General features: G+C 38.7%; 1 protein-coding gene across 5 annotated transcripts in view; it reads right to left on the bottom strand.

The window, feature by feature from the left end:
- Positions 1-24,506, bottom strand: part of GRIK2 (glutamate ionotropic receptor kainate type subunit 2) — a 614,149-nt gene that overhangs the window by 542,840 nt on the left and 46,803 nt on the right. For 3 of the 5 annotated variants that reach the window (XM_067546521.1, XM_067546522.1, XM_067546523.1), the window contains exon 1: positions 20,092-20,690. In XM_067546521.1, coding sequence (XP_067402622.1) covers positions 20,092-20,206 — 115 coding nt within the window. In that variant the 5' untranslated portion in view covers positions 20,207-20,690. Of the gene's footprint in view, positions 1-20,091; positions 20,691-24,506 lie in introns of those variants that run through there. The other 2 variants (XM_067546518.1, XM_067546520.1) reach the window with 1 other exon arrangement.

Raw genomic sequence — 24,506 nt, 5'->3', positions numbered from 1 at the left:
ACAGTGTTCTTAATAAGGCACCAACATCCCATGAATTCCCCTGTGAAGATGTTAAATGATGAAGTCACACTGTTTTACTTTGTGCAACCAGGGAGCCAATTGTCCTTCAGGGCTTGGAGATTTCAACAGTCACTGTAGAGCTGTGTGATCATTTTGAGTAATAAACCTTCTCCTATAGAGGTAATGATGAAAGTGATCTATTGATCTGACAATGGCCAATAGTTCTTTTCTGGTGACACAATAACGTTGCTCAGCAGCAGAGAGAGTTTAATTATAATATAAAACTACTCACTCTCTAGTTTCTGTGCTCCTAAAATAGCACTGTTCCAATTCCTAAATCACTAGCATTAGTGTCCAGAAGGAAAGTGCTCTTTTTCAGGATGGGTAATCTAAGATTAGTGCTATTATTGGTGTCACTTCCAACTGCTGGAAGCTCTTTTCACATTCTTCAAAACAGTTAAATAGATGTCCCTTTTTTTACGAAACTGGTGCAAGAAACTGACACAAATTGCAAAATTATGGAACAAACTTGTAGTATTAGAAATATTGTTGCACAAAGTCATGAAAATCCATTAGGCTGGTAAATGCACCACCTTGGACTTTGATCTCAGATGACTTATCAAGCTAAGTGGATCAGGTCTGTTAAGTATATTAATTAGAAACCTCCATCAAAAGCCCCTGATTTATAAGGAACACCCTCCCTTTTGCAAGAACATTGAAATAATGCGTGGTAAGTGTGTACCGGATTTCTAGGGGCTTTCAGATGAGATTTCAACCAGAGCTGTTGTGTTGACCACTGTGGTCACTTAAAGATATCATGGTACTCTTTTCGAAATTAGGCAAAATAACGTGGGTGTCTTGTCCCTGTTCCAGATCTAAGTATCTGGTGCAAGGAAATGTCTTCCTTTTCTATTCCTAGCTCTTTATTTGCTACATCTTCCATTGCATAAACAAGATCCTAAATGCATTCACTTGTGATGTTGGCAACCAAAATCTCTGACTGATTTCTGTCATGCCAGCTTTTACTTTTGCTTATAATGGAGCCTATTATTTCTTGTTTCTTGCATTATCTATTGGATGCACAGTCTCTGGCATTTCACTTTTAAATTCTCTTTTTATAATATATAGCATCTTTCATCCCAAAGGATCCCCAAGTAGCTCACAGACTATACACAAGGAGAACATTACGTCTACTTCCCCTGCTTTTAGAATTCCTTAATAAAAGAATAGTAGTTCCCTGACCCCTGCTTCTGTATTCTCTAGTATACACTTCAACATATACTACCGAATAAAAGTGATGTTTGAACCTGTCCACAACAACTTCACACAACAGAACATCTATTTTATAATCTTTTGGATATTTTATCCACCATATTGTATTTACCATTTCTTTACCATTATTATGCAAGTTGGGGCTACATCTAAATTGAATCTGTTCAGAAAAAGTGACTTACGTGATTTAGGCACTTAAAGACAGATCCATAAAGAGATTTAGATTACAAAAACCCAGGTTTAGGTGCCTAAGTCCCAGTTTTAGGTACTATTGTGATCCACAAAAACCCAGCTGCCACCTAACCCTGTAGGTACCTAAATTCACCTGGCACCTAAGTTTTCTGTGTAAACGTGAAGAACCCCAGGTTTCTGCCTCTGAGCATGTACCTGGCTACCTCACTCTAGGTACACACATAGACACCTAAGCCCCAGTGCAATCCACAACAAGGGGAAGATAGGTGGAGGAGCGCCTATCTTGCCTGCGGGGCCCAATCTGGGAGGCATGCTCAGAGAGTGCCTAACTCTACACAAAGTGGCCAGAGGAAGAGGAGGGGCCTTCCCTTATAGCCTTTAGCCCAGTGGGTAGGGTACCCACTTGGAATGTGAGAGACCCCAGTTTAATTTCCCTCTCTGTCTGATGAGAAGACAGGATCTCCCACTTCTCAGGTGAGTATCTGAGACACTGGACTATAGAGAGAGTCTCACATACTTCTCTGTCCTAATTAATTTAATTAAATAGGAGTGTCTTCAACAAGAGAGACCCTCATAGCCCAGCAGCTAAAGCACTCACCGGGGCAGTAGGTGAATCCTTGCTCAAGTTCCTTATCATCAAGCAAAGCCGGGGGGGGGGGGGGGGGGGAGAAGAAGAATTGAACTGGGATCTATCACATTCCATGTGGGTACCCTGACCACTAGGCTAGTATGCTAGCATATGTGGAACCCATTCTTAGACATCTGTCTCTCTCCATTCATTGTACAGGGGACTGTAGGCACCTAACCCAGGCTTTGTGGATTCCACTGATTTTCCAGGCACCTAAAAATCAGGTGTTGCAATGCTCAGCATTGCAAATAGTAAGCCCCTTTGTGGGTCCAAGTCTTAGGACCCTAAGTCCTATTTTGCCTATGCGCAAGATCCAGATTTTAAAGGCATTTCTTCTGCTCAGCATTGCAATGCCTAAATCTCACTTTCAAAAGTGGATGAAACCACATAGGCCTGATTGGCCTGATTTGTAAATGTATTTAGGCACCTAATTCCCATTGATTTCAATGGCAATTAGGGGCCCAGGAGCTTTTGAAAATCCCACTAGACACTTAAGTGACTAAATCACTTTTGAAAATGAGACTTTGGTTCCTCAATTAGGCACTTTTGAAAAGTTTACCCTCTAGCTCACTCATGTCTACCTGTAGTGACTGTACTGCTAGCAAGAACAAGGAGCAATAAAACCTTATTTTTGTTACTAAAAAGTGATCAGATACGATTCTAAATACAAACAAGGAACAGATCTATGGATTAAAGTGGTACCACTTGTACCATTTTTAGAGTAGAATCACACTTTAAAAGAAATGGAAGCTTGATTACTGTGAGTTTTCCACCATACCTAAATGTTAGTCATCTTTCCCTGGCTATCAAATACTCTCTGATTTCACATACTCTTTTTGTCTGTTATTGAAGTGACACCAAATTAATTTTCAAATATCTCAAAAGGTGACAGGCAACTAATTTTCAAGGAATGTAGTTTTGGGGGTTTTTTGGAGGTGAAGGGAGGAATTCAACTAACTCTTGCAGGAAGACCATAATTTGCCTCAAATATAACTTTGGCATTAATGTTGGACACTTGCTTATTTATTTTATTCTACTTTGAGTTTTCAGTTCATTTTATATCACGGAATATTTTCCCTTTTGGGGAAAGCTACTAAATGATAAAGGTTTATTTACTTTTATCTTCAGTTTATAGTTCCCTGCAAGTAGAGCATATGTCTTGAGCTCAGACATCTTAGAGTTCTTCAGAAACATCCAGAAATGCATGTCATAATCTGTCAGTGTCTTCAGACAATTCTGGTAGAGAATCCACATGTTCACTAGCACAATACTGGAACTGCACTCTAGCGAATTTTGTTTGATGCTCAACACCAACAGAATTAGTTAGTGCAGCAATTATGCTTAATATCTCTCTCTATTTTTCTGACAAATTGTTTAGCAAAATAAGTTCAGGTTCCTTTAGACTGGCATCAAGAACTAGTTCTTTCTATTGTTGAAGGGTTTAATTTGGCTTCTTTCAAAATGGGCAAAATAAATATCTCAGGATGGATTTTACATTAAAACTGAACAGTCTCTAATGCATCAGCTAATCAAATTCTGGAGGCACATTCCTCAGTTCTTATGATTGAAAACTATGGCACTGATTCTGAAAATGCTTAAAACACGTGATTAACTGAATTGAAAGGTCTTCTGGCCTTGAACCTATGAATCATGTCTATAAAGTTACTCATGTGAGTAAGTATTTGTAAAATTTGGGCCTAACACAATAAGGATATAATGAGACTCCTCTACCTTGTCAGGACTTACCTTCGTTTCTTATTAAAGAATTGTGGGCTTGATTCTTCACTTAACAGAGCTTTGCTAGGGTGCAGGGGAGGGGGAGGCGGGGTGTCTGGGTGTCAGTTGCAGTTCCCTGATTTTGAGTTGCCCCACTTCAGGACAAATTAAGCTGGCAGAAGCTTTATGCCTATACAGGGAGTAGGACTCAATGGTGATATCTGTCTACTTTCGGTAAACCTTGTACCATACATACAAAGTAAACTTTGCAGACTTGAGAATTTGATCTTGCATATTGTAGCTCAGTCTCAGATCTTTGACTCCTAGTTCTTCCCCAACACTATTGATTCTCAAAATTTGCATTATATTTTTTAAGGAAGCTTTGGCCCTTGATTCATCATTTCTCTAGTCCTGGTATATTTTTGACAAGTTCCATCTCCTAAATATTTCTTAATAGTTTTTATGTGTGCTTCTTATTCACAGGACAAGTATAATTAGCTTTTCTTTCTGACAGCATTTGCTTTGGAACTCTTCTCCTTTCTTCCTGTGTAATTTGCATTTATTCCCTCACCTGATTTCTGATGACTTTCATATTGTCTTTCATATGGCCCTTAAGGGTTCTTTATTTCTACCTAGATGGTGAAAATACTGATGAAGTCCTTATCATGGGGTAGCAGAACAGTTTCTGCTACCTTCACAACTTTTTTGTTAATTCCATTCTCACACCAGTTGTAGTGAAACAGATGTATAGTCCCGTAAGTCCTTTTATGAAGACTCAAAAATTTAGCCTTAGGCGGTTCTTCCTTTTCTTCTTATTTATATTGTAAAGAATACTCAAAAAAAGGGGAGTTCTTTTTTTCTGCACCAAGGTTGCAGGATCAGGAATATATTTATGCACGTACATGTGTGCACATGCACATAGGCATAAATATATACAACTATTGCCATCCAGTGCTTGTCCTCAGTTTATGTTGTTCTGTAGTGGTTGCCTGCAGCTCACAATAAAAATTAAAAAACCTAACTAAAGCTAACACAAACTGTTAAAGGAGATTCTCCTTTATCTAAAGTGGTAGAGACTTGTAGTTTTTGGAATAAAAAAAAAATCAAGCATTCTATTGCTCATGTTTTGTAGTGTATATTTTGTTGTTTAAGTCTATGGTATTTTTACCCCACGCTGACTAAATGGTCAGAACTGGCAATATCTTCAATTCAGATGGTCTAAGCAATTTTAATTCTATGTTGTTATGGCTGGTCCTTGCCGGCTAGAGTGAAGCAATGAAGCAGATACAGAATGAAGGAGGCACAGTGAAGCTATCTACAGTACTTAACATGAAAACACAGTATATTTTTACCTTAACTCCCAATAAAAACAACATTTAAGTAACAGTAAGGGTCTGCCTTAAAGTCAGAAAAACCTAGAAAATCACAGCTAAGCTTCAGACATCCAGTGTCGAGACACAAGAGGTCACAATTGGGTGATGCTGGAGATGATGTCCTGTTGTGACTAGATAATGTTGGTTTGATCTTTAAATGAGATTTTCCTTGCTTTGGTAAGTTTAAGACGGATCTTTTAATGTCTTTTTAATGCAGTGTTGTTGCATGATTTTTTCTTATCCATAGCACAGTCCTCACCCTACATTTGAATAGGCAGACTGAAGTTTACTGCAATGAATGGTAGAGATTGCCAGGATCTGAAAATATAAATATTATTTGGAGTGACTTTCAACCTCAAGGATCCCAAAGCAATGGATAAACTATAGGCATACCATTTCATATCATTGAAAGCCAGCCACATGCATTTCCCAGAGCTCCTCAGCACACAGGAGGAGCATGCACAGTGTTGCATCTCTTTGGGAAATGTAGTATACATACATACATACTCCCCTGTACACCAGTCCTGGCCCTTTCCTCAGGGGATGCAGTAATGTCTGTCCCTTACATAGACAAGGGTGAGAGAAGACTGAATATGGACTTAACTAGCAGTACTATGTACAATTCCGTTTAATGCCAAGGACTGTACAAATATTACATAGCAACAATTAACATAATGAAAAATGGAATTCAATAGACAGGTTTTACGGGGCAGAATTAACAAGTTGCAAAGAAAATTGTATACTTTTTAATGTCATTGGCTCATTTTGCAAAAACACTAGTGTTGTATTCAAATAGAAACAAAAATCGTATTAGTCACAGTTCACAGTCTTTTGTAGACACAAAAAAACCCACTTAGAACTAGGAACATAGGACTATCCCTACTGGATCAGACCAGCAGTCCACCTAATCCAGTTTCCTTTCTCTGATAGTGGCCAGTATCAGATGCTTCAGAGGAAGATGCAAGAAATTCTGCAGAAGGCAGTCATAGAAAAACCTGACCAGAAGGAAAGTTTCCCCCTAATTCCCAAAAGTTGGCCTGGGCTGTATAACACCGTCATTTATATCAGTTCCAAAACTCTCCTTGTTTTAAACTTTACAGTAACAACTCTGGATATAAATATAAATATTAAATCCTATTTTGAATCCTGATAAGCCCTTGGCCTCAATAATATCTTGTGGCAATGAGTTCCACAGTCTAATGTGCATGTGTTAAAAGCATTTCCTTTTTATCGATTTTAAATTTACCATTCTTCAATTACATTGAATATCCTCTTGGTTGTATTTTAAGAGGGAGGGTGAATCAAAGTTCCCAATCTACCTTCTCTACACCATTCATTATTTTGTATATGTTTATCGTCTCCTCTTGTTAATCTCCTTTCTGAGTTAAAGCATCCCCTGTCTTTATAATCTCACTTCATATAAGAATTTTTTATTGTCACTAATCATTCTCATCACCTTTTTTATATGTGATCATCATCGTTAAGGTTTTAAAACTGATCTACATTCTGCTAAACCAGCAATGCTCTAGAACATCTTCAAAGTGGTTACAGAATTTTTTGAAAATATTGTGAATAAAATGAGGCAAACAGTGGTCATTTTTCAGGCACTTTTAATGGTCTCAGTGGAAAATCAGGCACCGAAAAGTGTCTCGAGATGTGCACCAAATACCAGAGGTGTCCAAAATCAGGTCATTTTTAAAAATCTTGATCATTTTTTTATTTGTACCAAAGAAAGGTTTTTCACATAATCTACCAGCCAAATTCTGATCTCAGTTACACCAATGTTAATCAAACATAATTTTACTGAAGTAAATGGAATTGCTCTGCTTACATCGTGATAAACTAAGAACAGAATTTGGCTGCACATGTCTGCTTAATTCAACTTTTTACATACACTAATATTTCAGGTGTCAATTTCAAGAGATGTAATATACACAAAGTATTTGAAGTTCAGTTTGATTTGTCTGAGTGACGTTGACTGGGTGACAGTATGTGACTAGTCTTTGAGTTAAACAAGAAAGCTTATGTTTTTACGTACTTCTTGACAGAAAGATAAATAAAAAGTGTTTATGGATCCTCCTTTGCACTCCACCAAAAAGGAGGAAGGTTTCTCAGGCATCACAAAGAATAAGGGACTTTTGTGAAGATACTAGGTCACGAAAACTCTAAATAACATAGAACAGATAAAAATCAGGGAAGTAATAATGCTACAGATTAGCTTCCCTAAGGTGCTGAGTCCAGATATCGGTCCTTGTTAAGTGCTGTAACGTTCAGCGAAAAGAATGAATTATTTATATAATACTTGAATTTATTCTATTAATTTCTGAAAGATTTCAGGAGAAAAATATGATTGTCTTTCTGTTGCTGAGATGAGCAGAATGTGTATGATAGCCAGTGGAATATGTGTGTTGCAGTTAAGAAAGAAAAGGCCGAAATGTAACAGACAAAAAATTTTTAAACTAAAAATAATTATTTTTAAAAAACAAATAATCTTGTAGATTTTAGGTAAAAAAAACTTATATTCTAAAAAATATATTCCTTAATATTCTCACATATGGTTTTTGCTTTCCATTTTGAGGTGCAGACAGCACTACAGGAATTCTGGAGCTGTAAAATTTCATGTAGAGATTTCTTGCCTTGTAGCATAAACTTCATTGAATAACACAGAACTCCTGCTTTAAAAGACACTCTCTTGCTACAGAAAATGTGGAATCTTAAGGCTCCATAACTATATTAGTCACTTTCATTTTACATACTACAGAAAGTGTCTGATTGCATATGAATTATTGTCAGTAAAACCAGTTGCATTTATTACTACTGAGAGACCAATTCTAAAGCAACAGGCATAACCTTTCCAGTTAATGTAATAAAGATGTGATCACTAGTTAAGAACCAAACCATTACCATGCATTCTCTAAAGCTCTCCCACCCAATATTTTAAGGTCTCACTCCATTACTTTAATGTTCTTTTTTATGGTGTATTAGTTAATAATACCAATGGCTGGAAATTAAAGCTAGACAAATTCAAATGAGAAATAAGGTACTTTTTTTAAAAAGGGAGGGTGATTAACCATTGGAACAAACTACCAAGGGAAGTGATGGATTCTCCATCTCTTGAAATCTTCAAATCAAGACTGGATGCCTTTTTGGAAGAGATGATATAGTCAAACACAAACTACTGAGCTAAATACAAGGGTAACTGCATGAAATTCTATGGCCTGTTTTATACGGGTCAGACTAAATGATCTAATGGCCCCTTCTGGCCTTAAAATCTATAAAACTATTATTACATGGTCATTTATTACAGCAGAAAACCCTGAACGTTCTGCTTTGGTACCTGTTTTGGTTAACTGTACGCTATTTTTGTTTCACAAACTTCAATGCACAAATGAGCTATATACTGCTTAGATAGTCTTGCAGAAAACGTGAAATCACAATCCTATCTTTTGCCTTTTTGTTTCCCCACATATAAATAGGACACACATACAGATCTCATGATATTACAAATAAACAAAACCAAACATAAACCCACAATCCTTTAGCCTCACAAACATATAAAATTAAATTCCACCAGTGTAGGGTCTCACACTACCTTAAAATTCCATCCGCTCCAAAGGGTTACCCCTGATTTATGTTGGTGTGAGTCCAGAATCAGGTCCATAGTCCATACAGTCCATGAAGAAGACTAACAAAGATAATTGGCAGAATTAACTGGCAAATTTTGATCTCAGCTACACTGGTATAAATCCCATGACTCCTAAGGGATCCCAAATCTGCACAAATATTATGTTAAATGAGTAAGACAGAGATAAGATGATAAAGAGACTAATTAAAAGGGATCACAATTCATTTCCATATCTCCTACAACCTTCAGTGAAATGGTCCCTCTTGTAATACTGTTTCCTGCTAGAAAAGAATTTACCTTAAAGACAGTAGAACCAGACTCATGGCAGAGGAAATTGATTAAGTTTGTAAGGATTATTGTTTGAAATGGGAGTTGGGGAAAGCCAACAGGTGCCAAGAACATTCGGATTGGACAGAGACATCTTTCTGCTAGGGTTGTTAAAGATACCAAAGTTTCAATCTCTGTATCCAGTAAAAGTCAGGGCAGAAAATACAGCTGAACTGGAGGGACAGACTGAGATCATAGATATATATTCTGGAAAAGGAATAGGATATGAGAATATGAAGCTAAATAAAGAAGACCAAACATAAAAATTATACATGTATTGTAAGGAATTAAATCACAATACAGCATGCCTTTTTGAGGAGGTATATACTTCTTGCACAGAGCCCAATCTGATTTATTTTTCTTTGAGGCAAAACACGCAGTGAAACTGATGTGAGTTGTGCCGCTGCAAAATCACAGTCACACACAATCACACCTGAACTATTGATTAATTAGGTAAGTAATGTTTGTATAGTTCGTTCAAGATAAAAAGCACTACATATTATTAAATTACAGGAGAGGCTGGAAATTCTGAACACAGACAGAATTGCAAAAAAGGCCAAGAATGCATACTTTTAAACATGTCTAATTATGTACATAAGTAACTGATATGTACTTACAAATCAAGCGCTTTTGTGCACACATGACCATTTTTATGCCTAGTTGGCCATTACACACACACACACACACACACATTTACATGCACACCAGATACTTGTGTTCAAAACGTTGGCACATTCAGTTGCACATGCTTGCCTTTAAAATCTGGATGTGTGTGTACTATTAATGTACAGGGACAAATTCAGTAAATGCAGCTGCTGAGTAGATACCATATCATGGAAGTCTGAGGGCCAAATAGAGCAGTAATGTATAAAATGGTATAAAACACATATCAGGAATAAATTGGTCATAAAGCATTTATTGTTGGGGTAGTGGCAAAGCAGCATAATTTACACTGACTTAGCGGCTGTGTAAAATGTGTGCCAAGGAGGGAGGAGGAATACGCAGTAAGAAAAACAACAGGAAAATAAAAAATAGAGCAACATACTCCCTGCTCCAAACACACACAGAATCCAATCCTCAGCTGGTGTAAACAAGCATAGCTCCCATTCACGTCAGTGGAACTACATCAATTTACATTTATGCCTACACTATCCCCAACATTTCCAGGTAAAGTCCCGGAGTGAACAGGTGCAATTTCCATCAACTTTGGTCTCCACCCAGTACTAATGTGGTTTCTCACACTCCCTAAGTGCCATAGCAGTGTAATTTACACTCATTTTAAAACTATCTTACAATTTGCAAGCCTGATTCTGATTTCATTTACACTGATAAAAATCAGGAGTAACTCCACTAAACTGAATACTGTTACACTCATGTAAAAACAGTGAGTGGAAGATGAGAATCAGGGTCTACATGTAATTTACACTGCAAATTAGAGTACTGCTAAATTTGGTTCATAAAATGCAGTTATGAATAATGGATATATAAAAAGATGCACCTCATAGTTATGGCATAAAAATAAGACACACTAAAGTGACCCCAGCAGCACTGAGTTACTAAATAAAATATATTTTTATAACAATCTAGAGAAAGCACTTACTACTGATTGATGATGCAAAGTTAATTATGAATATAAATCAGTAGGAGATATGGAAGATTGTGTATCCCCCTCCCCACCCCCCCAGTTAAAACAATCTCTTTTTCTAGTTACTCCTATCTGAACAGTTCTGGCAAAAGTTAGAATTATCTTAGCAATACAGCTGATCACTTGTAAAAAACAGGATGAGGGCCTTCAATAAATATGAACACTGTGGGCTTTGTACTTCATGCATTTCTAGTTAAAATAATGTGGATACTTGATTAATTATTTTTATTATGGCATGTTCTATAGCTATACCATAATTATGTTACCTTAAACTAGCAGTAAAAATATCAGTTGATCAATATAAACATAAATCAGTTATTAACTATAGCAGAAACATAAAACACCTAATGGACAACAACTTCAATTATAAGTATATCCTTAATAAATTGATTTGGATTATTACCTATTAGAATGTAAATATACATGAATGAATATTTTAATAACAGTATTTTGAATTCACCAGCACTCAGTTTAGGATAATGAATGGACATTTTTAAAGACAGCTTTAAAGAAATCATTGTTTTTATATTAAATACAGAATAATATTTTCTATGAAAATCAAGATTACATGCTGTCCAAATATCATTTTTTCATTATGGGTTTAATCTGGCTCCCATTGACTTCAATTGGAGCTTTGCCACAGATTTATCCCCAGGTCACCAATGCACTTAAATACATGCTTAGGCTACTCTTATTCAGCAAATGCATTTAATTAAGCACTTGAAGTTAAGCGTAGGCTTAAGTGTTTGCTTATTAGGCACAGCTAACTGAACTGGAGCCTTAACCAAAGCTGGACTGCATTTTATAGGCCCAAATTTGACAGCCCTTACTCAGCTGCATAGTCCTACTGACTTCAGGGGGACTATACATATATATATATATAAGGGCTTCAGAGTTAGGTCCTTACTCAGTAATCACAATTAGTCCAGTAAATGGCAAGTTCTAATTTCCATGTCACACATGGAAATGTATTGTTACACTGAAAAGAATAAATATTTATTTATATCATTGGGGAGTAGGAAAGAGTGAGTTTGTAAAACCAAGATCTGATGTAATGTAATGCTTACTACCACTAGTAGTCTCAGGAGTGCTTTTTCTACTTGAAGGTCTCAGCTCCAATTTTTTTCAGACTTCAATTTAAGGACAAAGCTGTTGAATATTTATAAAATGGGTCTTTTTCTTGTAAATGTTTTTCCCCTTGGGGAATCTGAGGTATTTAGGTGGTAATAAAAAAAATAGCTTTAAATAGTCTAATAAAAAAAATCATAAAAAAAGAATCTCTCAATCTGATTTCACTTGCTCTGTATATCTGATATCATAAACTGACTAGTTTTCCAGTCATACATGGAGTTTTCCATGAAAATTAGGAAGTCCAAGACCTTGCAAAAAAAGAAGTAAAAAAAAATTTTTAAATTCTTTGTAAACGAAAAAAGAGAGGGAAAAAAAGTCACAATCCCATTTTTATTTGCTTTGCAGTTCATCTTTAAGGTTATTTTGTCACCATAAAAGACACTGCTGTTTACTGCTGTAATATGTGTACAAGTACAAATTAGTCATCTGATCCTGTAATCTGTATTGCAGAATGGGCCCAATTTCATAACATCGAAAAGGAAGGGGGAACATGGCATATTTAATATTTATATTATATAATGAATGACTAAAACACATATTTGGAAAACGTATTGCACTCTCCTATAGCACATGTGTCCCTAAGGGAATTGTTTTAGTAACCATAATAAGTAATAAAATCTTCCTTTAAGAAGTGGCATTCATCCCAAATCTTTTAAAAACATATATGAAGGATTTGTTTCATCTGTCTTTTAAATGCAACCACCTCTGTGGTGAAACGTAAAAAAATGTAACAAAGTTCAAGAATGAACATGAAGAATATCAAATGTAACAAACTAGAGGGGAATTGACATAGGTAGAGTGTGGTTAACCAAACAAGACAATTGCTGCTTATAAAACTTTGAAATTGTGTCGACCCAATAAATGAAATGAGCTTCTGTTGAGTGGATGTTGACATGGTGTTCTCTACAAAGATCACAGTATAGTTACACTCTGAACTAGCCTTCAGCTTGCTACAGACATCCAGGTACAGGTCTAACATTATGCAGTGGGAATTGCAGCTATGTTCATTTATACCAAACTATTCAGGAAGAAAAAGCTGTCTTTTGAAACATCTGGAAATTTCTCTCTCAATTCTATGAGATTTACTTGGAACACCTGGGTCAGAATGGATTCCCAAACCTCTCTACAGAAGAGTAAAGACTTACCCAAGAAGAATTCTTAGGTATCCTGCATCCAAAATTAACTTACTACTCACTTGCAGATTTTATCCAAATATGTCTTTTAGATGAGATGCAACTCTAAAGTCCATGGAACATATTGCATGGAAGGCCTGATATCTTGGTCACTTTCAAATACTGTATATGGAGTGTTTTCCAATTCCAACCTAAATAAAATCTCCCCATAAATTCAATTGAATAAAATAATCTTCCTCATTTTCTGCCCTCAACTGCTGTTTGTGTTACTGTATGCTGTTAAAATATTGCCTGGGTCAACGCAGAGGTGACTGCACTCCAATGACAGACAAAGTAATCACTACATATAATGTAATTAGTAAATACGATTGCAAAATGCTTTGAATCTTTTGAAATTAAATTGAAATTAAATAAGCAAAACACTATTAATAGCATTATTATTACAATACACTATCATGTCACAAAGGATCCAAAACAACTAAATAGCAAAAAAAAATAATAAAGTACAAAATAATAAGGGGAATCTGCAAAAGCCTTAACATCACATTGACCTCTAATTCCCCAAGTTTCAGTTCAATTGTGACCTCATAATGTTATGTTGTGCATTGTTTAATCTAATCTTCTAACATACATTACAGCACAATATCTATAAAAAGGTTACTCAGCCAACATTAATTTGCCTTGCAGATTGGAAAGTATGAAAATAAGGTAATTTCTAGTTTCTCCTTTGCATTAGTGACTGAACACATAACAACAGAGTCAGCAGAAGAAATTAAGAGGAGGAAAGATTAAATTAAGAAAAAAGCAAGATATGTAAATCTAAATGAGACAAAGACTTACACTTGTTTGCACCGACCGCAAAACATTTGTTAGTATTTGATGATGGGGGGTTTCTCCTTGTTAAAAGGGAAATCCTTAGTGTTCATGTTTAGAAAAGACAACTAAATCTCTTTTGCCCTGGTTTCTTATCTCCAAGAACAGAAACCATTTCACACATCAACCACATTTATACTGAAAGCATTACTTGAACTTTCCATGACTTCCAAAGATCAGTAACAGTCAATAAAAAGTGAGTTATGCTTCTGATCACTTGATTCATAGGACAGTTGTATGCAAATTCTTGTGCAAGTGTGCTTGGTTCTAAATAGCGGGGTGAAGGGATCCAGGATATTCCAAAATGTTCACATAGAAGACAGCTTACTTAACCTACATTAAATCTTGCTAATGTAATAATTAGTCTTTTAAAAGGATAATTTTAATTCCCCTATCTACAGCAATAAAGACTGTGTACAGCTAATCTGGTTTGCCCTTTCAATTAAACTTGTTCAGGACGTTCTATTTAGTCAGCGCCCTGAATGGGTCATTAAAATTCTTGTTCTGTAAGAGTTGTGTGCAGTGCATTGTTGTTTTTAAATTCCATTAAATCCAAATGGTCTTTATCGCCCCATGACCACTGTGACTTCAATCAGCCAGTTTAATTACCTTACAAAATTGTCAGCAGAAGCAGCAAAGACAAACAGGAAGGGCTGTGACGTTATCAAATTGAAATCTTCCTCTGTACTGTTTAATCTGGACCAGTCAATAACCATGCTTCTCACCTTCTTCCTTTCTTCCCGAGGCTCTTAACCTTACTCTTCCTCCAAAGATTGTTGCTGCTGTTGTTGTGTTTAAAACAGATTTTGAATACCTTGCTCTGAAGACTTTAATACACATTGAAGGCTCCTTGCCCTTGGCAAGTAAAATTTTCACTGGCTCCAAATAAACAAAGAAACACAACACTCCTGTATTGGGGTTGCTGAATCAAACAGCTCTTTTCCAGATTTCACCATTTCCCTGATCTGAAGGCCAATACTCCCCCCCCCCCCCCAGCATAGATTAAGTACATGGAGAAAGATAGGTAAATAGAATAGATCCTTCCAAATTTAAACCCGGGCTAACTTTACCTCCCCAGTTGGAGGATTGCAATAGCAATATATAGTCACTTCCGCGGAAGAGGAACCAAATGGAAAGAAACTCCACATTCGAGATGCCTAACACAGGCGCCGAGTAATAAAAACACTATTGCCCGAGAGGTATAAAGGTATGTCTGAGGAGCCTGTAAATGATGCCAGTGTCCAGAAAGCCAGCTTTCCCTATGTGCTACGTGGGATCTTTGCTAATTTTAATGGCAAAATGGGCATCTGGCTGTCAGTAATACATTGCAGGATGCCCATTCGCGATGACCTTAGCAGCTACTTAGATGGCCACGCTACTGTCTTCCATACCCCCGCTCGTGGTGAACATTTCTATAAAAAGAGGCTCATTTGGCCCAGTGGCAATGAACACGAGGCAGCAATATCGGAGACGAAGCCCCCATGCCTCATCTTCACTGAAGAAGCCCGTGCTGCGCAGGAATTCCCGTCACTGCGCACTATCAGAGAACAGACCGAAAAGGAGGCGAGTTTTCTTGTCTGTTTTTTAAGACTATAAAACCATTTTCAGTTGTTTTCTGAACAACTGAATATTTCCCCCCATTTGATGAAGGGCAAACAGGCCCCTTCAATACTTGAAAGAGCTGATAATGGGAACGGATCAAAAGTCCCTGTGTTTTTCCTGACATGGGCTCAGTTCAGCTGCTTTTCAGAGTTCAACCTGAAGTTCTCGCGGTTCTGACAGCTCCAAGGTCGAGCTCATTCCCCTAGAGAGTCAGTTGGACCTTCCATTGATGTTACACCCACACGGGGGAAATCTGAGCAATTGAAGAGTAACTAACTCACAATATTCAGCTAAATCCCCCCACATGCCATAAATCAGTTATTAGTGGAGAAGGTCACTTTCTATAGGGAGTTGTAACCCTGATTCTCAGCTTTCCTTTCTTTTGTGTATGTAGAAGTAGCAATCCTGATTTCATTTCCTTGTAGGTTTGTTTTTACAGTGATATTGAACAAAAAGGGGAGAGAGGAGGAGTGGCACTGTGTGTGGGAGATTGGTATCAAATCAAGGGACTCGTCGTGATTCAGAGCTTTTTGTCTTTAATATATATTCACAGACAATGCGGAATTAGGGGAAATGTAAATTAATCCCTAGTGATGAAATTCTGGTCTCCTGATTCCAACCAGTTGTCACGCTGACGACAGGGAACTACTAGGACAAAGTGAACAGGATCCGTCTGGCCTCCGATTCCTGCTTTCAATATAGAAAGGGCCTAGCTTGAGTTATAAAGGTGTGATTTTAATCAGATGAGACATTTTAAAATGTCCAAAACATCTAAAATAGGTGACAAAGTGGCCAAAATGTTGGGTTTTTTAAATGCTCCCAGGCTGCCAGTGTCCCAGACCACACAGGAGAGCGGTGAACTGTTATGGTTGTTATAAACTGTATATATATATATATATGATTAACTCTTAAAAATAACTGTACTTGCTGGCCCGGCTATTTAGCCCGGACTCCTGCTGTCTCTTAGCGCCTTTGTCCGGTTTTGTTTTGTTAGAACCAGAGGACTTTGGTTCTCAAACACTACTTGCTTCTCATCAGCTTGGGATGCTTTGAAGAGGGAACCTGGGGAAATGATTGGGCGCTAGGAAAATGTTGTAGACATTTAAAAAAAAAATCCAAGAATCAATAGGTGCATCTAAACTCAACACCGGTTGACGTTGCTTATTTTGGTCCTTTGAGGCGCTTTGGTCTGGGACTCTAATCCCTCTTTTGCGTGTAAGAAGGCTTCTCTGGCAACAAAAAAAATACAGGAAATCTATTGATCGAAAGCCCACTGTGTGCGGCAGGGAGGACGGGCTGATTTACTGAGTGGTTTAATGCTGTCCACAGATGTGTGTTTGTTTCAGATTTACTACGTTACTTTATAGTTATCAAGACCTGCTTTTCTTATAAATCAACAGTAAATTTCAAAAGTGATCCACGAATAACTCCACCGACCTAACTAGTATTTCTGCTTTTGTGTAACTTCACGAGCCAAGGTACGGATTTCTATCAGTTAGACTTAACTCAGAGGAGACAACAGGCATGCAAATGATAAAACACCACCCGCTTTTATTCTACGTCTAGAACCTCGTGTTATAACCACAATAATGTGTTCAGTGCTTCACCTTACTTCACCTTCTCTTTCCAGTTCTTGACTATTCTGGGTGCAAGCCTCAGACCTATTGTTTTCTGGGCTTGTTCATGGGAAGTTATTCAGAAACTGCAATGAGAGCGTTGGGCTGTGTGCCCCCAAGCCATGATGCCATTTGTCGCTATTATGGTGCCAAAATGTCAGCTGGTGCTGCAACTCCAGCAACAGGAGTCCGAAATCCGCGCAGACATTTTTCCTGCAAATGGAAGTAGCCAGTGGGAGTAAAGGACAGGTTGATTCAATGCTATCAGAGAGTTAGTTATCGCAGCACATCCGCCTTTCCCTGGGTTCGAGCCCCAGCGCGCGTGTAAAAAATGAGTCTGCCTGGGACAAATGGCCCAGGCGTTCGGCTTTCTTGGGTTGTTGTTGCAAGCGTAGCTTGGAGAGGGAGGGAGGCTGACAGGACACGCCGGCTAGTCCCAACAATGGCCCAGCCGTGGGAAGGACAATGCGAATCCATGGTGCTTAATTTGCACAGGAGGAATGAGGGGGCTGGAGCGCTGGCAAGCGACACGATCTGCCTTGTTGCCATAGCGCTGCTAGCTGAGAAGGAGAAGCGGGGGCTGGCAGGCTGCCTTTAAAGGGGATCTCCTGCGATGCTGCCTCTACCCAGGAAGAACTCGGATGGACAGCCACCGGCAGCCCAGCAGTTCGGCGGCCAGGACCTTTCGGAGGGGCCTGTAGCACGACGCGAACCGGGGCCCTGGGAGAGGGGGAAGCGCTCTGATTACCTCTGAAAATAACTCAAGGTGTTCATTACACAGTTGTTAGTCCCAGCTTGCCAAATGACCTCACCCTTTGGGGAAGGAAGGCAGACCTTCTCCTACATCCCGAAGGCGGGCAGTTTTCCTCCTGGACTAAATATCACAAGGACAGACGTGCAACAGGCCACGCTGCCAAGCCAAAAGAGTAGCCCTTTTCCTCACACCCAGGACTCCACACCAGAAGAAACCCAATAACTTTGCCGCCCCTTCCCCAAACCGCAGAGCCCGAGAGGAAAGGCGATGTGTTTTTTTTTGTTTTTTGTTTTGGTCGAAGCACGGAAAGGCAGCAAGTGGTTCCGAAGTGTCTTTCTAGTTGGCTGCAACAAACCGGTGCGAACACCAAACATCGGAGTTTAACCCCTAAGCCGAGGTGTATGTCCAGGAGATAGTTTGGGAAAGGAAGTTAGTCTGAAAAAAAAATACTATATATGCTGCCAAGTGGCAGCCTGTTGAAAAAGGCATGCCATGTACCCCCACTGTGACCTCACAATTAGTATTTTGCCATCATCAAAATACTGTTTGATCAATGATGTTCCAATAAATGCCCCAGCCTAATAATTCAACAAGGATGCTGCTACTGGCCAGGCCAGCCTGAATTAAATCACAGACCCGCGTTTGCTAATGGTAGGGAGGGAAGGGTGTTTGTTTTCATAGCTACCCCTGAAAGTAATTCAAGCGCATAAATACCCGAGCTCAGCATCAATTATTAACCTGTTTCACGTACGGCCAGATAACTGGGCAGCGCCAGACTACATTCAGTCAGCCCTTGCACTGATTTCACGGCAAAGGCAATGCAAAATAACCCCCGCAAGATATATGGACCTGTTAAGCCGTGTCCAAAGAAACAAGCATTCCTGAAGATGGTTGCTAAGAGCAACGTGCCTTAAGCACCACCTTTAGACCAGATGGAGGCAGAAGAAACTACTACTAGGAATTCAGCACACGAGATCAATAACAACCCGTCGCCTTTTCAATCATTACCAGCCTTCCATTCAAAACCAACATGATTCTTTTTAAAAGAAATACAAGACATTCTACCCTTCCCGAGCAAAAAAAGAGCTTTGAATGGCTCCTGCAATCGCTACAGTGTAAAGAAGGCAGGTACAAAAAAGGAAAAGCAGCATTTTCTTTTGCATATATAACAAGCTGGCACACAGAATGCCGCCTGGTTGGCAAAGCAACTTTTCCAACGCGTGTTCAGTAGGGGAATGTAATTCACACACAAACACTAGGGTAGTACCACTGACACTAGAGATCGTTGTGTGGATTAGTGCTTTTCAGAAGTCTCACCACCTTAACTCTTATCTACTTTGAAGAACTTTTCATGCCCAGGTCTGCTCCAATGGCAAGAAACAACATGAGCTTCGAGCTGTTGTTGAACAATCCTCTTGCTTCTGCTCCCAGAAGCAACCTTATATGGGGGAGGCATTCTAACAGAAGTTTCACACCTGCTTCTTGAATACTAGTTTCCACGAGATTCTTTGATCTGGGAAGCCGCTATGCTTCACTGATCTGCCTATGACATCTCATGGTCTCTTTGTCTTACAGGAGAAATAATTACCAATTCACTTTTCCTGGTGAGAGGAGCTTTTCTGAAATGTGTCATAGCCCTGCACCGATGCCTCTTCTGTATTCAACTAATTGTTTATGAAGACTCTGTTCTGTAACACTGGACCGGAACCCCTATAACGTCCATTAAAAGATCTTTCAAGAACAACAGAACTGAAGGTCTCTTACAGGGTCACATTCATATGGAATCTGCCCTGACGCTCCGACTCAGAGAGGGCCATGGAAAAGCTGGAGGTCGAAACTTACCAAGTAGTTGTCAGGTTTTTGACTAATCAACAGCTATTTTAGCCGCGTTTCCCACTGCCATGGAAACAAAAAGGGCACAGTACGAGGAAGCCTACAAAGCTCTCATCACTCCGCAGAACCTCCGGGAAGTACGTTTGCCAGTCATATTAATATTCTTATTATTTTCATCACCATCATCATCATCATCGGCGACACAAAACCACACGCTAATTCAGCCCTGCGGACGCAAAAGAAGGTCCGCGGCAACTGACTCCGGTAGCATCCCCCAGCCCCGCGTTTCTCTCCCAGCTCCCCACCTATTGACAGAATCATGCGTATTCCGCTTTAAATACACAATGTAAAGTGTGGGGGGAAAATCTTACCAAATCTTAATACATGTGTGGTTCCTTGAGAATATCCAATCCACAGTAAGCAAAGAAGGAGTCTAACGGTGCATCTGAAGACTGGATTAGTTAGAATCGGGGAAATAATCTTCATGGTGTTTCTATGCACACACGCGCTGCCTTACTTCCCCCTTCTAAGCGTCAGGTTCCCCGGTAGGGTAAGAATGAGGATACGTAGACTGTTGGCCCTCAGACACGATCACGGCATGGTCACAGAGAGAGGAGAGAGTCTACGCTTCCCAAACCCATTAGCAATCCCTGCATGTTCTTCATTCACTGCGCCAAGGAGCAACCTTCAACTGCAAGGAATGGTGGGACATCCATGTTAGTCGGGGGGAGAATCCTTGAGAAATCCAAACACACACAATGTCCAGCCGGGTAAACCTGGGAGGCGAGAAAGGAGGGAAATCAATAGATAATCCAGCTTGAGAAATCGCTGAGCTATCGCCACATAGCGAGAGTCAACGAGCTCCGAGCGTTTTAGTGGCGAAGCTTTTGCTGTGATCCCATTCTACTGCACTGCTGCACAGCTTCTGACGTGAAGCCAAGATTAAGTGAGAAAAATTGAGATAGCTCGTCTCTTCTTAAGCCTGCCTGCCAGACAGCTTTCCCAATTTCTATCATGCAACCGATCTGACCGCCTAGCGCTGTTGGAAAAAAAAAAAAAAAAAAAAAAAAAAGCAGCTCCGTTTTATTGACGTGCCTACAATTATTAACGTTGTTTGTTTTCAACAATAGCTATTTTCCTGCAAAGGGGCAGCTATGGTCTGTGTGCGCGCGCGGTTCTATAAAAATCAGTTCATGAATTTTAACAGCTGACTAGCTGGGTCGAAATCACTGAGCCTGGGAGTTCTGAAAGAGGAGGTAGTATTACCAGGGGTGACCGTCTGTCATGAAGGGCATCAGGTTAAAGTTTAGACTAAAAAAGGTCCCACTATTTTCATTTTACTTTCTATTACTTATATACATTTAATTCTCTTCATGTAAACGTGATGATTTGTATGCTGACTGTCTTTTGGCAACTTGTACCGGTCCGACTCTGATTACCGAACACCCAGCTTTAGCAAAGTAAAGAGGAGTTTGCACTATTAAAAACTAAAGCGAATGCTGAACTGAAAGACCTACACACTCATATCGCTCAGCTTGCTTGAAATCACTGTGCTGTTTGAAAGGGAGAATGTGTGGATTTACATATTTCATATTCTACACTTCAAAATGCCTCTCTGTCTTTGGCACTAATCTGTCTTTCACTATGGTTTAATAAGGTACTTTTTATGCTTGCCCAGCGAGACCTGTGGTTAAAGTGGGACTGTAGTCTAAGAACATATACTATTCCATTATCCTTAGTAAGTACAACTGTACTTGCTAGTTTGCTTCTGGGACATTTTTTTTTAGTTGGTATCCTCAAACAGCTCTGGACTTCTTCCCCCGCCCCCCCATCCCAATGTATTCCAAATAACCATGTACTCACTCTCTGGAAATTTCAGATTTTCCTTGGAAATACAATCAAGATATTTTACATTGTGTTTTCATTGCTATGTGCATTCATTAAAACACATAGGTTGAGAAAGGACAGCGATTTTTAATTTTTTTTTTTACAATCTGAACGTGAAGCTTTCTCTAAAGCTATCTGAGGTTTTTATTATACATACTAAAAGATCATTCCTAGTATCCCACAAGGAAAATGAATGCAGATTAATCTGTATTCTGCCTCGAGCCTGCCCCCTCTTTATTGCCGAAGAAAATCTCAATGAGAAAGATTTTTTATCATAGATGAAGACAGCATAGACCTGGCTTTACAGATAACGCACTCTTAACACACTCTTGGATCCATAAGGAGACTAGCAACATAGACGTGAGTTATAGTAAATTCTAAATGACTATACATATTTTGGACATGCACAATGTTATATTAAAATTGAAATATTACCTATCATCTAGGTGCCAGATGTCTCTAAAAGAGCAAACAATTCACAGTAACTTTCTATGTTATATTTAACTAATTTTCTCTGCACATATTTACTTAAGATAGTGTAAAAATGCTGATGAAAAAAATTTACATTCTGCGAGGGGATTATTACACATCACTGATTTCTTTTCTTTAAAATGGAGGCATAACTGCAGTGTCAAAAATAAGTATCATGAATGGCTAGTTCTGCAATCTAGCAGGCAATTCAATCAAATGATTTGACTATTGGAGCGCTTTAAAAAGAACACCTAGTGCTAAAAGCAAGGATAACTAGCGACTCCTTCAGTTCCCACTTAGAATATCTCTCAGGAAAATATGCAATTTGAGATGTTCTTTCATGTATTAGCTGTTTCATTTACTCTGATCTACTCGTTCATATTTTATCGTGGTCCAAGGAGGAATAAAACTGACCTGCGTGTAACTATAAGCCTTCTTCATTTTTCTACAGGGCTGAAATAGCGCAGATTAGGGTTCTTCAAATGCTCATTCTGTTGCGAATGATCAGAATGCAGCACTCTGTATAGATTGATCTTTTAAAAAGCGTGGGAAATTCATTGTTTGCTTTTATAAAAGTAACTCATTAATCAAGAAATGAAAATAAATGTAGGGCACCATGACTATTTTTAACCAGCTGTTATCCAAACTGATTTTCTAAACTACGTGGAAAAATATGCAGCTACCTGGAATAAGAGACTAACAACATTCCCAGCTCGCGGACTATTATATAATCACTGAAACTTTCAAACAATATATTATAAATGATTTTTACAATTAAATGTTCGGTATTCTACAGTCCAAATCCTGTGCGCATGCATGACAATCCAATTAACTTTCTTTTCACCCTCAATAACCGTCCATCACTAACCTGACAGCACCCAACACCATGGACAGCGACTGGACCTGTCCAGTTGAAATACGGTGACGATAGAGGAGCTGCGTTCCCTTTTCAGCACCACGGAGAGCACCACTCCTTAAGCATCAGTGCGTTTGAGACTTACTGCCTTAACCAGCGTGTCATTTTAGGTGTCAACATTCATTCCCCCAATAGTTTCGCAATACAGAGAGGGAATTAACATATTTTATCCACGCTTTTCAATATATACTCTATTCTTCACAGTCTTGGTTAGACTTTGTTTTTACTGGTATTTTATTGGGTTGCTTTGGGTATCCCCATTATTATGTGCTACCATACATTTCTCTAGTATATTATGAAAATATATATTTTCAAGGAAGGTTGTAGTTAACTCAGAATTCTTCCATGGCGTCCTTACTTTCTGGTAAGAAATGTCTAAGAAGCCACCAAATATTTAGAACTCTTTGAAAAAAACATTTGCCTACATGAGGTGACTAAAGACCATTATAAAATACACAATCAGCTAAAGCCTCAAACTCCACCTCCTCCAGATTCCCAGATGTTAAGAGGATCTGTTTCATTTCTCCCTTTGTTAAACGCCTTTTAAAAGCCTTTTTTCTCTTCTAAAATATTTTAGTATGAAAATTGAGAAGCACCTATAGCCCCCCTCATAGCATTTTCCTTTCCAGTACTGTACACAACTAAAATATTAAGTTCACTAATTATACAGTATTTTACTGAAGCAGCTGATCTGGTCTTTTCAGTGCTTGTCATACTTGCTACTCAATTCTTTTCGGATGTGGGACTAGCTGAAACTGGTGTCCATCGGGATCTTATACTCCACATACCAATAATCAACCACAATAAGGTTGAAATATTCAGTTTTCTGTTATAAGTCTTGATTTGTTCTTCAACCTCGCCCTACAGAGTCTGGTGGCAACATCTTCTTAAAGCCCAAGGCCACGCACAGGCGAGGCAGATATGAGAATACAAGCAACAGCTACAAAAAATTGAAGTAGACATAGCATAAATTCATTAAAAACTATGCTGGGTATTAAAAGCCTACTAATGTTGTGTGTACGTGTGTGCCCTGTGTATCCAACGATTGGTATGTAAATAGTGTTTCCTTTGGAAAAGGGAGATTCGTTTTAGTTATGCGTTTAAACGATTACCTTAAGTGATTACATTTAAATGATTACCTTTTGTACCAGGTACTTCCTTTTTCAGAGCATATTTTATGCCATTTTCTTATACGAAACGATAATCTAGTTCCATTTAGCTGCCACCTGCTGGGATATACCTTTTACCACAGTAATTTAAAAGAAAATGCTTTCCATTATCAGGTCATAGCTACATATCTAAGACCTGACTACAGAGCTTGTATCATGGGCCTTATATCACTTAACTTCCTGATTGTTTCCTTCCCAAGGATAAGAGAGAGAAATGTAGAGTCCGCATGTGACAAATGGTCCCTGACGCTTTGTTCCTTGGACATTTTTTTCAGTGAATCGTTGCAAACGACTCAGACTTGCTTGCCTCCAGCGTCCTCCTGCTGTTGCAGTCTGGTGAGAG

This window comes from Emydura macquarii, unplaced genomic scaffold (assembly GCF_026122565.2).
Source record: "Emydura macquarii macquarii isolate MOO-44397 ecotype Brisbane River unplaced genomic scaffold, CSIRO-AGI_Emac_v2 contig_1146, whole genome shotgun sequence".
Classification (NCBI taxonomy): Eukaryota; Metazoa; Chordata; order Testudines; family Chelidae; genus Emydura; species Emydura macquarii.
Note: the sequence above shows the minus strand (reverse complement) of the source record. Positions and strands in the feature narration are given on the sequence as shown.